This window comes from Coregonus clupeaformis, chromosome 15, assembly GCF_020615455.1.
Source record: "Coregonus clupeaformis isolate EN_2021a chromosome 15, ASM2061545v1, whole genome shotgun sequence".
Lineage (NCBI taxonomy): Eukaryota > Metazoa > Chordata > Actinopteri > Salmoniformes > Salmonidae > Coregonus > Coregonus clupeaformis.
The window spans coordinates 3,133,474-3,147,215 of NC_059206.1; the positions used below are offsets into that span (position 1 = coordinate 3,133,474).

At 42.9% G+C, this 13,742-nt stretch overlaps 3 protein-coding genes across 3 annotated transcripts; 1 reads left to right on the plus strand and 2 right to left on the minus strand.

Annotated features, from left to right (window-relative positions):
• Positions 1 to 228: 228 nt before the first annotated feature.
• On the minus strand, positions 229 to 2,837 carry LOC121582130 (transcriptional activator protein Pur-beta). Its single transcript, XM_041897729.2, has one exon. The coding sequence runs from the start codon at positions 2,792 to 2,794 to the stop codon at positions 1,892 to 1,894; it is 903 nt and encodes a 300-aa protein (XP_041753663.1). The 5' UTR covers positions 2,795 to 2,837; the 3' UTR covers positions 229 to 1,891.
• Positions 2,838 to 7,489: 4,652 nt separating this feature from the next.
• On the plus strand, positions 7,490 to 10,480 carry LOC121582129 (histone H2A.V). Its single transcript, XM_041897728.2, has 5 exons — positions 7,490 to 7,600; positions 8,507 to 8,584; positions 8,884 to 8,997; positions 9,133 to 9,262; positions 9,416 to 10,480. The coding sequence occupies exons 1-5, from the start codon at positions 7,598 to 7,600 to the stop codon at positions 9,475 to 9,477; spliced, it is 387 nt and encodes a 128-aa protein (XP_041753662.1). The 5' UTR covers positions 7,490 to 7,597; the 3' UTR covers positions 9,478 to 10,480.
• Positions 10,481 to 11,372: 892 nt separating this feature from the next.
• Positions 11,373 to 13,211, minus strand: LOC121583121 (paired mesoderm homeobox protein 2). The gene is made up of 3 exons (XM_041899330.1): positions 12,795 to 13,211; positions 12,142 to 12,422; positions 11,373 to 11,723 (listed from the first exon to the last, which is right to left on the minus strand). The coding sequence occupies exons 1-3, from the start codon at positions 13,078 to 13,080 to the stop codon at positions 11,373 to 11,375; spliced, it is 918 nt and encodes a 305-aa protein (XP_041755264.1). The 5' UTR covers positions 13,081 to 13,211.
• Between the last annotated feature and the right edge of the window lie 531 nt (positions 13,212 to 13,742).

Genomic DNA, 13,742 nt, shown 5'->3' on the forward strand with positions numbered 1-13,742 from the left:
AGACCAACTGCCTGTGACTGGTTCTACATGTTAAATTGGGAACAACTACAAGCAACAGAGACCAGCTGGGACTACAATTATTTGAACTGATTGTAGTAGGAGCTTTAAAACTAATACGACCTAAGAAGAGTAAGTTAAAATGGAGAACTATGGACTGCCTTTCAGCAGCTGCTGGTTGTTGAGGGGGGAGAGAAAGCGGTTTTCTAAAGTATACAATCACAATATCTATTGCATTTATATTATTTTTAATCACAGAAGTGTTATTTCTTTCACTCTCTGGGAGAAAACCAACAAATGAAAATGAAAGTGAAAATAAAGAAAGAACTAAAAGAAAACATCAACATCATGGACTATTCAGTCACATCCCAGCTATGTTTCATGAAATAAGCCTCCGTTCTACTTAGGCTATATAATTCATATACATTTTTCCTTCTCTTAAGGTATTTAAAAAATATTGTATGCTGGTTTGTTCAGTATCTTCTCTTTTATACGTATAATCTTCTTTCAATATAGTTCTCTTTCGAAATAAAAAGGAAACCATCCATCCATTTGTTACTGTCCAGAGGCGTAGTGTGATGCCAGTGGTGTGGTGGTGCTGAGGCCTGGGCTCTGAGAGACAGAGTGTGTGTGTGGTCTCTCCTGGCTGGGCCTTAGCAGAGGAACTGGTGGTACGTTATCATTGACGCCCCACACACACTCTTGGCTGGCTGGGTGACAGTAGTAGTAGCTCTGGGTTTCACCCAGTGATCACTTGCAATGGCCTGGTCACAAGGCTCCTGCAGTGTGTTGGTGTGTGTGTGTGTGTGTGTGGATACGTGGGGGTCCCATCCGTGTGTCAACGCTGAGAGGGCAGGCTCCCACGGGACTCACACAGAAGGACGATACTGTCCTTTCTGGTTGCCGATTGGATAACAGGCCTGCCAATCTCTTGACACCAGGCCACATTGCGTGAGGACTGAGGAGACACACAGCTCCCCTCTTACAGAAACGTACAGATTACTTTCAAACCCATTAAGTCTGAGGAAACAGACTTTGTAAATATTGCCTGGCATTTCTATGTAAAAATTAAAAAAGCATTCACTCTGCCACCATGTTTAGGTCTATTTGTTTGGAGGGTGACGTGATACTGCGAGCTAACTACGTTAGCACAAGGCTCCAATTTAGTCTCTGAGGCCTTTAGATAGGCCTGCAGATATAGTTCTCTCAGTAACGTTTCTCATCATAATCGTCTGTTAAGGGGCCTGCCTGTGTTATATTGCTATCTCTCTCTCCATCAGTTAACACACTAAATATAAACCTCTACAAAATGACAGCAGCATTCTAGACATTCCTTCCTACAACTTTCACTAACTTATAAGGATCCCACACACACTGCCCACATAGGAGAGGCCTAAAACAGGAATACAATGGATGCTGGTTATCTCCTTACACGGAGAAATTGAAATAATAGCTAAATTAATGGGGTCAAGGTACACTCCTTACTCTTTTAAATATATATCTATATTTGAAAGGGAACATTTATTATAAAGATGTCATTGGCTTCTTAAATTGTTATGAAAACCAAGTTGCTGGTTTTAGGTATATTTCTTTTTCTACAAAACATCATTGCAATCTTTTTTAAACCCATGAGAAGTCTCATTTACACACTACTAGTCCCATAACTTTAACTTTTTGTTTTACTTCCCACCCCATCTAACCCTCATAAACAAACTCCAGGTGTTAAATACATCAATAGTTCCCCTGTCAAATGTACTTTTTTACGCCACGATATTTTCTAGTATTAAAGTTCGATTCGTCATGCACTTAAATCTGTCATTTCTGCATTTTTCTGCCACATACCCTATTGCTGATCTTACGGTGTGAACTGAACTATATAAGCAGTTTCAACTACTCAGTCGTCATCCACCTCCTCTCCCTCCGACTCCTCTCTCCTCTCGTAAGTTTTATCCCGCTGTCGTTCCTGGATCTCTTTCATCTCCTCCGCGTAGCGGTTGAAAGCTCCTCCGAACTTCCCCCACGCTTTGAACGGGATGGTGATAGAGTTCCTGTAGCTCGGTTTGACCTCGCTCACTCGCAGGAACACGCCGTATTTGTTGGACCCGACGTCGAAAAAGAACCGTTTAGAGTCCACCATGATGGATGTGCCCTCGGGAAGCTCCCCATAGCCCCCAGCCGCCGTTCCACCCGCCAACTCCTCGTCGTCTCCACCGTAATCATCTATATGCTTGGCAAGGGCGTCTCTAAACTCTATTAAGCCTTGGGCCGGAAGGGCTATGGTCTGGCCGGCCTGCATGCCTCCTCCAGGCCCCCCTACACCGAACCCGGGCCCTCGGTTGACGGTCTGTCGGATCCGCAGGAACCTCCCCCGCTGGTTCTCCTTCAGATCGAGGTAGTATTTACGGTTCTCACGGACCAAGAACTCGCTCTTCAGGGCTCGCCTGGGCCCGCCGTCCTCTCCGACCAAGGACTGGGCGATCTGCTCCGGGCTGCTAGGCCCCAGTTGGGCGTAGTGCTCTATGAAATCCCCCAGGTAGTCGCGAAACTCCGCCGCAACTGACATGGACAGGGTCAGGCGACTTTTGGAGCCCCCGGCCCCGACCTCCGCGATTTTGATGAACCTGCCCTTGTTGTTTTGCTTGACGTCCAAGTAGAAGCGCTTGTTCTGGATATCCAGCCGCTTGGACGCCAGCTCCTGGGTCTCCTGCTCTCTCTGGGAGTGCTGAAACCCGCTTCCACCTCCCCCTCCTCCGCTGCTGCCACCGCCGCGCTCGCTCCCACTGTCACCATCCGCCATCTTCAGCACCGCCAGCCAGCTTCACTCTCTCCTGCGTATCTCCCTCTCCGCTTGCACACCCCCTTCACGGTCACCACCAAAACCCGCCCCGAGCGCTCCCGCATTGGCCTTGGGTCTGCCAATCACTCCAGGTTCAACTAATTCGCTTTCCCTCATTGGTCAATTTCCGCTGCCAATCACGCATACATCGTAACCTTGTAACATGTAATTGGTTCAGATTTCGGTTCTGTTGACGTAATTCTCGTGGAGCTTTTACCCTACTGGACACCGGGATCCACACTCCATCATTCACGACCACACCGCCGTCCAATCAACGGGCCAATATTGTTACAACTATTTTTACTATGCAGTGCCAATACATTGTAGCTGATCCTTTTCTGTGCAGTTGCTATGGCATTTAAGGCAAAACTGGGCACGCGTGAAATTCTACACTACAGACAAAAGCAGTAATAAAAGCAATTCCTTATTTACATTTACATTTTAGTCATTTAGCAGACGCTCTTATCCAGAGCGACTTTACAGTTAGTGAGTGCATACTTTTTAAAAAAAAAATATATATATATATATATTTTTTAATCATACCAACTGTTACACTTATACTATACAGTGACAGTCATTTTACAATGTCACAAAAGACCAGCCATTTACACTGAGATGAATACATTTTACCTTGCACATTTTCATAAACCTAGGCTTTGGTACTAAAATATTTAGCCATGTAACTCCTAATAATTTCCCTGTCACCCAGATATGAATGTGAATATTACTATTAATTTCACCACAGTGGTGCCCATGTAATTTTTTTGTCATTTAGCAGACGTGACTTACAGGAGCAATTAGGGTTAAGTGCCTTGCTCAAGGTCACATCGGCAGATTTTTCACCTAGTCGGCTCAGGGATTCGAACCAACGACCTTTCAGTTACTGGCCCAAGGTGCTTAACTGCTAGGCTACATGCCGCCCATGACACTAATCAACCAATTAAACCACGATCTGTCAGATAGTATTGTAGCCAATTCAGAGGGGTTTATTTTTTATTTATTTAACCTTTATTTAACCAGGAAGGGCTCATTGAGATTTAAAATCTCTTTTTCAAGAGCGTCCTGGCCAAGATAGGCAGCACCAAGTCATTACAAAAAATTACAGACAGACAACATGAAAAACTACAAGTAATCTAGTAAAAAACCATTCATGAATTCACAAGAGTATAACAATATCAAAAACAGCAAATTAAAAACATTGACAGGTCAGGGAATCAGCCTCAAAATCCTTCATCAGAGATTTAAAAACACCAATCGGGACAAGTTCTTCCAGTTTAAAATTATTTTGTAAGGTGTTCCAAGACGATGGCGCAGAGTACATAAAGACCTTTTACCAAATTCAGTTCTGACATTTGGAACAGTTAGCAGGATAAAGTCCAGTGAACGAAGAGAGTACCCACCACATTTCTAACAATAAAAATGCCCAAATAAAAAGGTAGTAAACCCAAAATGGCTTTGTAAATAAAAAGTATACCAGTGACTGAGCCTACGAGTGACTAGGAAGGCCAGCCAACCCTGGTATACAAAGTACAGTGGTGCGTAAGGGTTTTGCAGTTTAAAATAAATCTCAAAGTACCATGATAAAGAGTGTCAATTGATCTCAAACACTGAGCGGAAGCATTCATATATAAAATATCCCCATAATCTAGTAAAGGCATAAATGTAGCTGATACTAGCCTCCTTCTGGCTTCAAAAGAAAAACAGGCCTTATTCCTAAAATAAAATCCCAATTTCAGCTTCAATTTTTTTGTAAGTTGTTGAATATGCAATTTAAAAAGAGAGGCCGTCATCAATTAGAATTCCAAGATATTTATATGAGGTTACAACCTCAATCTCCTTGCCCTGACAGGTAATAACAGGTGAAAGGTTCAGAGGTCTATTTCTTGCATTAGAAAACACCATTAGTTTAGTTTTGTCAGTGTTGAGGATAAGCTTCAATTGACACAAGGTATGTTGAACAGTATAAAAAGCAGTTTGCAAGTTCTGGAAAGCTTTTGTAAGAGATGAGGCACAACAGTAAATAACAGTATCATCAGCATAAAAATGAAGTTGTGCATTTTGGACATTTTTGTCTAAATCATTAATATAAATAGTGAATAAGAGAGGACCAAGTTGTACACTGGGACTTGAACACGGGTCTCTGATTCAGAGGCAAGCACCAAAGATCACTACACTATACATCCCTCTTCCACTATCTCACTTCTGACACCAGTGTAACGAATTCAGCGGTGGATTGGTCAAGACTCGAACTCAGGGCCCAGTTTTTCAAAACATTTAATCCAGATAAAAACATTTAATGTGTTAAATTCTGTTCCTCCTTCAGATGTGGTCCCTCGTTTTTTTATGTAGTTTAAAAGACAAAAACAGAACCAAACCATAACATTCCACATCATATGCTACAACAAAGATCATGTTATATGATCCCATGAAATTTGGTCTAAATATTTTCTGAAATGAAGGGGGAACAAAATGGAATGGGGTAACAGGGTTGAGACAACACAGCGTCATTTTGATCAGGATTTTTTTTAAACTGGGCCCAGGCCACTCTGGTTCCAAAACAAGCACGCTACAGTATATTGATAATGTGGCAAAGAGGCCCTCTTTACATTGAACTCATTTACACTGAGTGTACAAAACATTAGGAACATTACACATAGATTGACCAGGTGAATCCAGGTGAAAGATGTGATCCCTTATTGATGTCACTTGTTAAATCCACTTCAATCAGTGTAAATGTAGGGCAGGAGACAGGTTAAATAATTAATTTTAAAGCCTTGAGACAGTTGAGTCATGGATTGTGTATGTGTGCCATTCAGATGGTTAATAGGCAAGACAAAATATTTAAGTGCCTTTGAACAGGGTATGGTAGTAGGTGCCAGGTGTACCGGTTTGAGTGTGTTAAGAACTGCAACGCTGCTGGGTTTTTCACGCTCAACAGTTTCCCGCGTGTATCAAGAATGGTCCAACGCCTAAAGGACATCCAGCCAACTTGACACAACTGTGGGAAGCATTGGAGTCAAAATGGGCCAGCATCCCTGTGGAACGCTTTTGACACCTTTGTAGAGTCCATGCCCCGAAGAATTGAGGCTGTTCTGAGAGCGAAAGGGGGTGCAACTCAATATTAGGAAGGTGTTCCTAATGTTTTGTACACTCAGTGTACATCCAGCAGGCAGGCAACACCCATGCCGAAGTTTTATTCCATTATATTTCACCTTTTACCACGTAAGTCAAGGGTACAAATTACACATTGAATGTTGGGGTGCCCAACATATTCTTGACAGTGACACTTATGGGGGTGCTCAAACCACAGTGATATTTAATATCCTACATAGGTGCCCTGATTTGTAATGCCCAACAGTCCAGTCCAGTTCCAACCACAGCAGCACTGGCAGCAGGGGAGACTCGCTCCAGCACTGAGGAGGCCTGACTGGGATGGGCTTCTCTCACGAGGAAGAGGGGCCAGCCAGAGGCTTTCTCAGGAGGGCATAATGCTACAGAAAGTTCAGATAGTAGAATACATACATGCTTCTCTCTGTCAATTAGATAAGATTAGAGTAAAGAATCATTAAAGCCACGGTCTAGGTTTTACATTACATGTTGTTGTTTTTTCTTTGCAAAACAATTTTTATCCTAACATGACAATATTAATCAAATAATCTACATTTCTATTTTAACGTTTTGTAAAGATGCATCCTTTTGAATACGCCCCAGGTGGAAGGGCAGCAGCCAACACAGTGCCTAGCCTGCTCACCTACTACTTAGGTTGCAAACATCAATGTCCACTGGTACAGGGTTTTTAATTTACATTTTAGTCATTTAGCAGACGCTCTTATCCAGAGCGACTTACAGTTAGTGAGTGCATACATTTTTCATACTGGCCCCCCGTGGGAATCGAACCCACAACCCTGGCGTTACAAGAGCCATGCTCTACCAACTGAGCTACACGGGACTAAATATTTTGAATCTACTGGCAGATAACATTGGTAAAATACTGTAAAGTAGGCTAGGCTAGTTGAGGGGCACATCATTTACTAGCTTGGAGTTTGCACTTTTGTGACATTTTTATTGCTTCGATTGTGCCAGCCAAACTAAATTACATCACTCATGCATTTGACCCGGGTCTGGCAGCATCAACGTTGAACAAGTGAGAGATGGGGAACAGAGAGACATGGGATTCAGGTAGGTCAGAGTCATTGGTAGTGTGGTGGATGAGAGGAGTTTTTCTCATACAATGTAACGCTCTGACCAACTGGAAAAGCACAATATAAATCCCATCATTATTCATTTATTAAAAAACCTAAGTACAAATGTAGCCTATTCATTCGTTCTATCTGAATGATCCTTCTGAATATCACTGGAAAAGAAGATTAAACAATGAGACAGTCATTATTTCTAAAATTAATAAATCAACTCAGTTACATGGATTATGTAGTCAAAATGTTGTCCATGTGACAGAATTTTTGGTATTTCATCTTATTCTGCATGTAGGCCTACTTGTGTGACCATACCTTCAATTAATTTGAAGTGCAGTAGTATTTCTCTGGTATTTCTACTATCCCAAAGCGTCCAATCCACTTGCAGGAATGAGTAAACACTGTACAAACACGATTACAATTGGCTGAAGAGACCGTTCGAACCAGCAAGCAGAAAAGCTATTGGTTGGCTCTGGAAGCTCCGGGAATCCTCATTCATCGGTTTGGCTTTGCTTCGGGGTTTATTGTTTCTCTCCGTTTGGAAATAGAACAGGGAAAACTCACCGGCGACATGGTAACGAGTTTTTGATTATTTTATGCACATTTTGTGTGTGCACTCTGTATTCTAGGACAGATTATAGTACATTTGATTAAATGTAATTGATATGCTAAACTGGCTTGTAGCATTCACGAATGCAAGCTTGCGTGCGAAATAACGTTAGGACGTCGTCGACTGACACTCGAAAGCTAGCTAACGAAAGAGCGCCATCTACATTTAGCTACAACGCCATCTGGTTTACAACCGACTCGCTTCTCCTACTTATTTCAAACATAGCTTAACTATATCTAATACGTTACCTCCCGTCTCTGTCTGATTTATATTATGTTAATAGTCCAAGATATTCGCAAAGTTTGGGTTGTATCTTGAAGTAACGTTACGGTAGCAAGTTTCCACCGAGCTAGCTAGCTAAACCAGGTTAGCACTAATCCGCCTAGCGAGCGCAGATACTACTGGCGAGCAGCCAAGAAAACCTGTGCTAACGTTAGTTAGCAACAAGTTTACCAATATTTCACAGTTTTAGTTAACTATTGTAAAACCATTCTTCCTGCGTATTTATGCATATTTTGAATTTTTGTTTGCAAAATTTGAATGATTTATCTTCAATAAATCAAATGACAGTTTACCAGTTACCTAACTATCTACCGGAAATTGTGCATTATCTTCCAGTTGGCGGGATAAGTGTGTGATTGTAATGACAGGTTGCATGTGCCGCCTTCGATTTGCTTGAAGTTGTAAACAAAAATAACATTAAGAGAATGCTTGTGATTTAATACTTTTTCTTTTGTACATCCACACCACATTTAGTCTTTTTCACCCTGGCCACAGTTCGGCATGGCTTTGAGAAGTAACAAAAACAACATTTGATCAAGTTGATGCATCAAAAGTAATTTCACTGAATTTCTGTTTGTCCCCTTCCAGGCAGGAGGAAAAGCTGGAAAGGACAGTGGTAAAGCCAAGGCGAAGGCCGTGTCTCGCTCCCAGAGGGCTGGACTCCAGGCATGTACCCACTCTCTTTTACCTGGTTTTCTGTGGTCACATCAGTCGCAAGTAATAATAATAATAATATGCCATTTAGCAGACGCTTTTATCCAAAGCGACTTACAGTCATGCGTGCATACATTTTTTGTGTATGGGTGGTCCCGGGGATCGAACCCACTACCTTGGCGTTACAAGCGCCGTGCTCTACCAGCGTGTTTTCCCTGTTGAATTAGTCACAAGTGAATCCTACATCACAGATAAATAGGCAACTTCTACCTAGAGTGTTTCTGATTGTGTTTATGTTTCTCCTTGTGTAGTTCCCGGTGGGTCGTATCCACAGACACCTGAAAACCAGGACCACCAGCCATGGCAGAGTGGGAGCCACCGCAGCCGTCTACAGCGCCGCCATCTTGGAGTACCTCACCGCTGAGGTGAGATGTTTTATTTTTTTTAAACACAAAAAAAGGACTCATTGAGGGTTCTGACGAAGGTCAATAGAGCAGGCTTTTGCTCCAACCCTTCCCTAACGCACAATGACTGAACCTATTGTTGTGGTTCCCTTTCAGGTGTTGGAGTTGGCAGGGAACGCCTCCAAGGATCTGAAGGTGAAGCGTATCACTCCACGTCACTTACAGCTGGCCATCCGCGGAGATGAGGAATTGGACTCCCTCATCAAGGCTACCATCGCTGGAGGAGGTGAGTTGTAAATGAATGGATTGGGTTTATGTATTGTTCTTCCAGGAACTCAATGCACTTTATATTACATGGGGTAGGGCAAATTCACCTCTTCACCCACCAATTTGTAGCACTAGCACCCATTCGTAATTTCATTTTTTCTCCCTCCTGCAGGTGTGATCCCTCACATCCACAAGTCTCTGATTGGAAAGAAGGGCCAGCAGAAGACTGCATAGAGGAAGTGACCTCCCACACCACCAGGAAGGAATGGGCAGCCATGTTCTTTTTGTTTCTCATATTTTTGGGGGGTCATTTTGTAACCGTAGTTGTAGTCTCTCGAGGGAGATGTGTAGTCTTTGAGGTATGTGTTGATTTGTACTGTTTTAAAGGGGAAAAGGGGTGTGTTTAGGGTAGGGGTTTTTTCAGACAAGAAACTTGTGCAATAACCACGTTTCCATCCACAGTTTTTATGCGAGTAAAGTCATAGTGTATAAAAAAAAATTAGAATAAAAAATCAAGACAACTGTGATGGAAACAGGAAGTTTCAGTACAATTTTATAAATGCCAACAGACAATTTGTTAGTTCGACATGGTGGGATCTTTTAGTGTCGGTAAAATGTATTATGAGAGAATTGCCGGTGAAACGCCTTTATGCGCAAATATTGATATAATAACCATCATATCGAAGTAAACTTGGAGTCACGCAATGATATGCTGTGTGGTCCTCCCACTAGGACTCTGGAAACCATGTAGTTTATTAGGCAATAGATGAAATGTTATGATGAACGTCACAGGGTGGTGAAAGTGCACGGTGATGAGCTTGATGCTCCTTTCCAATAAATACGGAGTTGGCACATTTGCTATTTAATGCAACATTTTTTGTGACAAAACTATTGATAGAGTTGAAAATGCGATGGAAACACAACTTTTGATTATTTTTTTTTCAGTACATGAAAACGTAAGCAAAAAAGTACATTTTGTGTGCACTACGTCATCACGCACTGATTTCTATCCGCTCAAAGTCAGTTGGGTGGAAACTCCACTGATGGTAAAATGTGCATATTTTCTTTATGTACATTTGAGTATTCGCATGAAAATCTGTCGCCAATTGGATGGAAACCTAGCTACTGACCAACAAATGCTGAAGTTCTTGTCTTGTTCTGAAAAACTTTGAGTTTATTGGATTTTGCTCCAAACTTGTTTTATACCTACAAAAGTTAAAGTCTTTAAAAAAAACTATCTGTGTGTGTTATTCAAATTTTAGCCAGAATATGATTTAGTGATTTTCTATGTAGCTTTGACCTCGCTCACCTAGAGATACAGTAGTTTAGATATTATGTAATTATATTCAATGGAGAATGAAGGAAGGTCGGCACTCATGAATTTGAGGTGGGGGAAAAAAATTAGTTCAGTTTGATGAAACGTTTGTTCTGAGAAATCTTATCAATTTTCATTTTTTCACGACACATTCATTAGTGTGGACCTTCTCTCTATTACAGATGTTTTTATTTCATTTTTTGTATTCAAACTTTATTTTATCAGGGAGTCATATTGAGACAATGGTCTCTTTTACAGATGAGCCTTGAATTAGGCAGTAGGTGGCCCTCAACAATTTGTAAGCTGGTCAGAGATATTGAGGTGTTTGAAATCATCAGACATTCTATCACAGTACAACAAAATCCAGTCTATATTCAGGCATTATGTTTTTGTTTCATTTTATTTTTACACAGTACTTCCAAATATATCAATCAAGTGGAGGAACAGAGATTATCTGATTATAATGCAATTGAAGAAAGAAAGAAAATATATTTCTCACATCTTTAGAACACAGCAGCCACACAGATTCATTAAAAGTTTTTACAATTTTATACTTGAATAGAACTTACAATATGACAATACAAAAGAAAGCAGGAACACATTCATTATTGCACTCTACCCTGAGTGGAAAACTTCACAATTTCACCTCTCCTTTAAGTAGCTTTTTTAGTAAGTCAATACATTAGAATAGTATAGAAGCTAGTGAAGAGGTAGTGGGATACATCTCTATAGTCTAAAGTAGCTTTCTACCCTCATCTCGCTTCCTTAAAATCACTTCAGACTATTGTGAACCACCCTATATCATCCAAAAGTTCTAATACAGGTGAGCGTGAGGCTGGTAGGCCCCCATCAGTGGGTTAGACCCGGTAGTGGGCATCACAAGGCTGGGGAGGCTTGCATATTGGTAGAAAGAGTCCAGGGGGGTGGCAGGGAGGTTGGGCAGGGCTGGACCGGCCGTGGAGGAGCTGTAGTGGGGGTGGAGGTATGGGGTGGAGGCGCCCCCCTCGGCTCCTGCGTGATGGGGGTGGTAGGTGGGGTTGGGGCCAGGGCGGTAGGCCTGTAGCTCGGTGTAGTGCAGCAGGTGAGAGGTTACTTTAGCTTGGCAGAGAGCGTCCTGGACCATCCTCTTCATCCTCATACGCCTGTTCTGGAACCAGTTACGGATCTGAGGAGAAACAGAGGAGTTAGAGCAGGGAGGGGCAACCCCTTTTTCTCCCGAATTTTGATCTTGTCTCATCGCTGCAACTACAACAGGCTCAGGAGGCCATGCGTCCTTCAAAACATGACCCGCCAAACCGCGCTTCTTAACACCCGCCGGCTTAACCCAGAAGCCAGCCGCACCAATGTGTCGGAGGAAACACTGTTCATCTGACGACCGACGTCAGCCCGCAGGTGCACGGCTCGCCACAAGGAGTCACTAGAGCGCGAAGAGCCAAGTAAAGTAAATGTATTTTTGGGGGGAAATTGATCCGCTGGCCTACACAAAAGGAACGCCAGTTGACCATCCCTGAGATAGAGGCATGAACGATCACACAAACTGCTGCTAACCTGTGTATGTGCGTCTCTGTGTGTGTGGTGCCTACCTGTTTGTCTGTAAGGTTGAGTCTCTTGCAGAGCTTGGCCTTGTCCTGAGTGCCCAGGTAGGCGTTCCCCTTGAAGGCCATCTCTAGACTGTTGATCTGCTCCGCTTTGTAGGCTGTACGTGGCCGCCTCCCCGTAGGGAGAGAGAGAGAGATGGGAGACAAGGAGGGAGAGGTGAAGGTGCCGTCTGTGGGGGCGGTGGGGGAGAGGGATTGCCCGCCTTCGCTCTCGTACCCTGACGTTTCCTCCTCTGTTCCACTGAGGAGGCCAGTCTCAGCCACTTCTGAGGAGAGAGGGGGAAGAAATGGAGAGAGGTTGGATTTCAAATCCATCCATATGTCACATCATAGTGGTTCCCAAAATGTTTGTGTGCTCTGAACCATACAAACAAATTCTCCAGACAACAACTAATTCTGAGGTGCGTCCTAACTATGGAGCTTTCAGCACTATAAGAGCCAAATTAGATGTAGCTATTCCTTATGAATTCTGTATCTCTGAGACAATTATTATTTATTATTATTATTATTGCAATTAATTCCACCAATACCTAGCTCAAAAAACACCCAAAAACAACAAGACAATATTTAAATGAATTTATGTCCCCCATCTAAGCTCAGATCCTGAGATGAGTTCATTTGAGGGAGAGTGAACCTACCTTGGTGGTTGTGGTGGAGGGGGCTACTCCTCTTGGTATGTGTACCTGTCTCAGGGCCTGCCAGGCAGGGATGGATGCATGGGTTGAGCCCCTGTCCTCTCCTTGCCTGGTTCGCCTGATTCTCGGGTCTCAGTCGGCAGTAGAACCCAGGTAGGCTCTCAGGTTGGGTCCCAGAGGTGCTGTTCGGTCCAACAGAGGTCCAGGAAGAGGAGAGAGGCGAGGGTCTCGTGCTTCCCAACGCCTGGCTACTCTGGGCAAGCCACTCGATGGAGAAATGTCGCCTCATGGTTGGACGATGGAGATATCCAATAGAATAAATCAAAAATGTGTCCTTTTGGAGGAATATAATCTAATGTTATCCTTTGGGTTCCAGAAATGCAAACAATGTTTTCTCAGAGCTGGGTAAGTCCAGTGAAGAGTGTGTTCTTCTCTCTCAGCGGGTCAGTGTCCTGGTAAATGGAGTAATGATCTGAGTCTCAGGAGTAGAGTCAGTATTTATCCAGGGAATCCCTCCTCATTTACAACTCACTCAGCTAAGGATCAAAGAACACATCCTCCCCTCTTCCCTCCCTCCTTCAGTTTTCACAACTGCAGTAATTAAGACGTCTCAATCAGCCTGAATGAGGCCATTACCCTCTGGCTCCAGTGAGTCTGGAAAGGTTACCCCCCTCCTCACACACACACACACTGACACACACCATCCCATCCGTACTGTCCTCACTTCCCCTCTCAATACAGCCCTATCTGTGTGTATGAGTGTGTGTGTGTGTGAGAGAGAGCTCATTATTTCATCCTGTACATGTATTCTCAAATAACATATTGTGTTCTTATCAGGGATAGCTCACCCAAATAACAAAATTACACATTGGTTTCCTTACCCTGTAAGCAGGGAAACTCAACCAAAGCATGGATTGCTGTCATACCTCTCCATTAAGCAGAGTAAGAAAA

What these genes read in the sequence shown, in the direction of transcription:
- LOC121582130 (XM_041897729.2), bottom strand. Translation starts at nt 2,794, where the DNA reads ATGGCGGATGGTGACAGTGGGAGCGAGCGCGGCGGTGGCAGCAGCGGA.
- LOC121582129 (XM_041897728.2), top strand. An exon ending in TGGAGTACCTCACCGCTGAG is followed by an intron (nt 8,998 to 9,132) that starts GTGAGATGTTTT and finishes GTTCCCTTTCAG; the next exon opens with GTGTTGGAGTTGGCAGGGAA. An exon ending in GGCTACCATCGCTGGAGGAG is followed by an intron (nt 9,263 to 9,415) that starts GTGAGTTGTAAA and finishes TCCCTCCTGCAG; the next exon opens with GTGTGATCCCTCACATCCAC.
- LOC121583121 (XM_041899330.1), bottom strand. Translation starts at nt 13,080, where the DNA reads ATGAGGCGACATTTCTCCATCGAGTGGCTTGCCCAGAGTAGCCAGGCG. An exon ending in CCTCCACCACAACCACCAAG is followed by an intron (nt 12,423 to 12,794) that starts GTAGGTTCACTC and finishes CTCTCTCCTCAG; the next exon opens with AAGTGGCTGAGACTGGCCTC. An exon ending in TCAACCTTACAGACAAACAG is followed by an intron (nt 11,724 to 12,141) that starts GTAGGCACCACA and finishes GTTTCTCCTCAG; the next exon opens with ATCCGTAACTGGTTCCAGAA.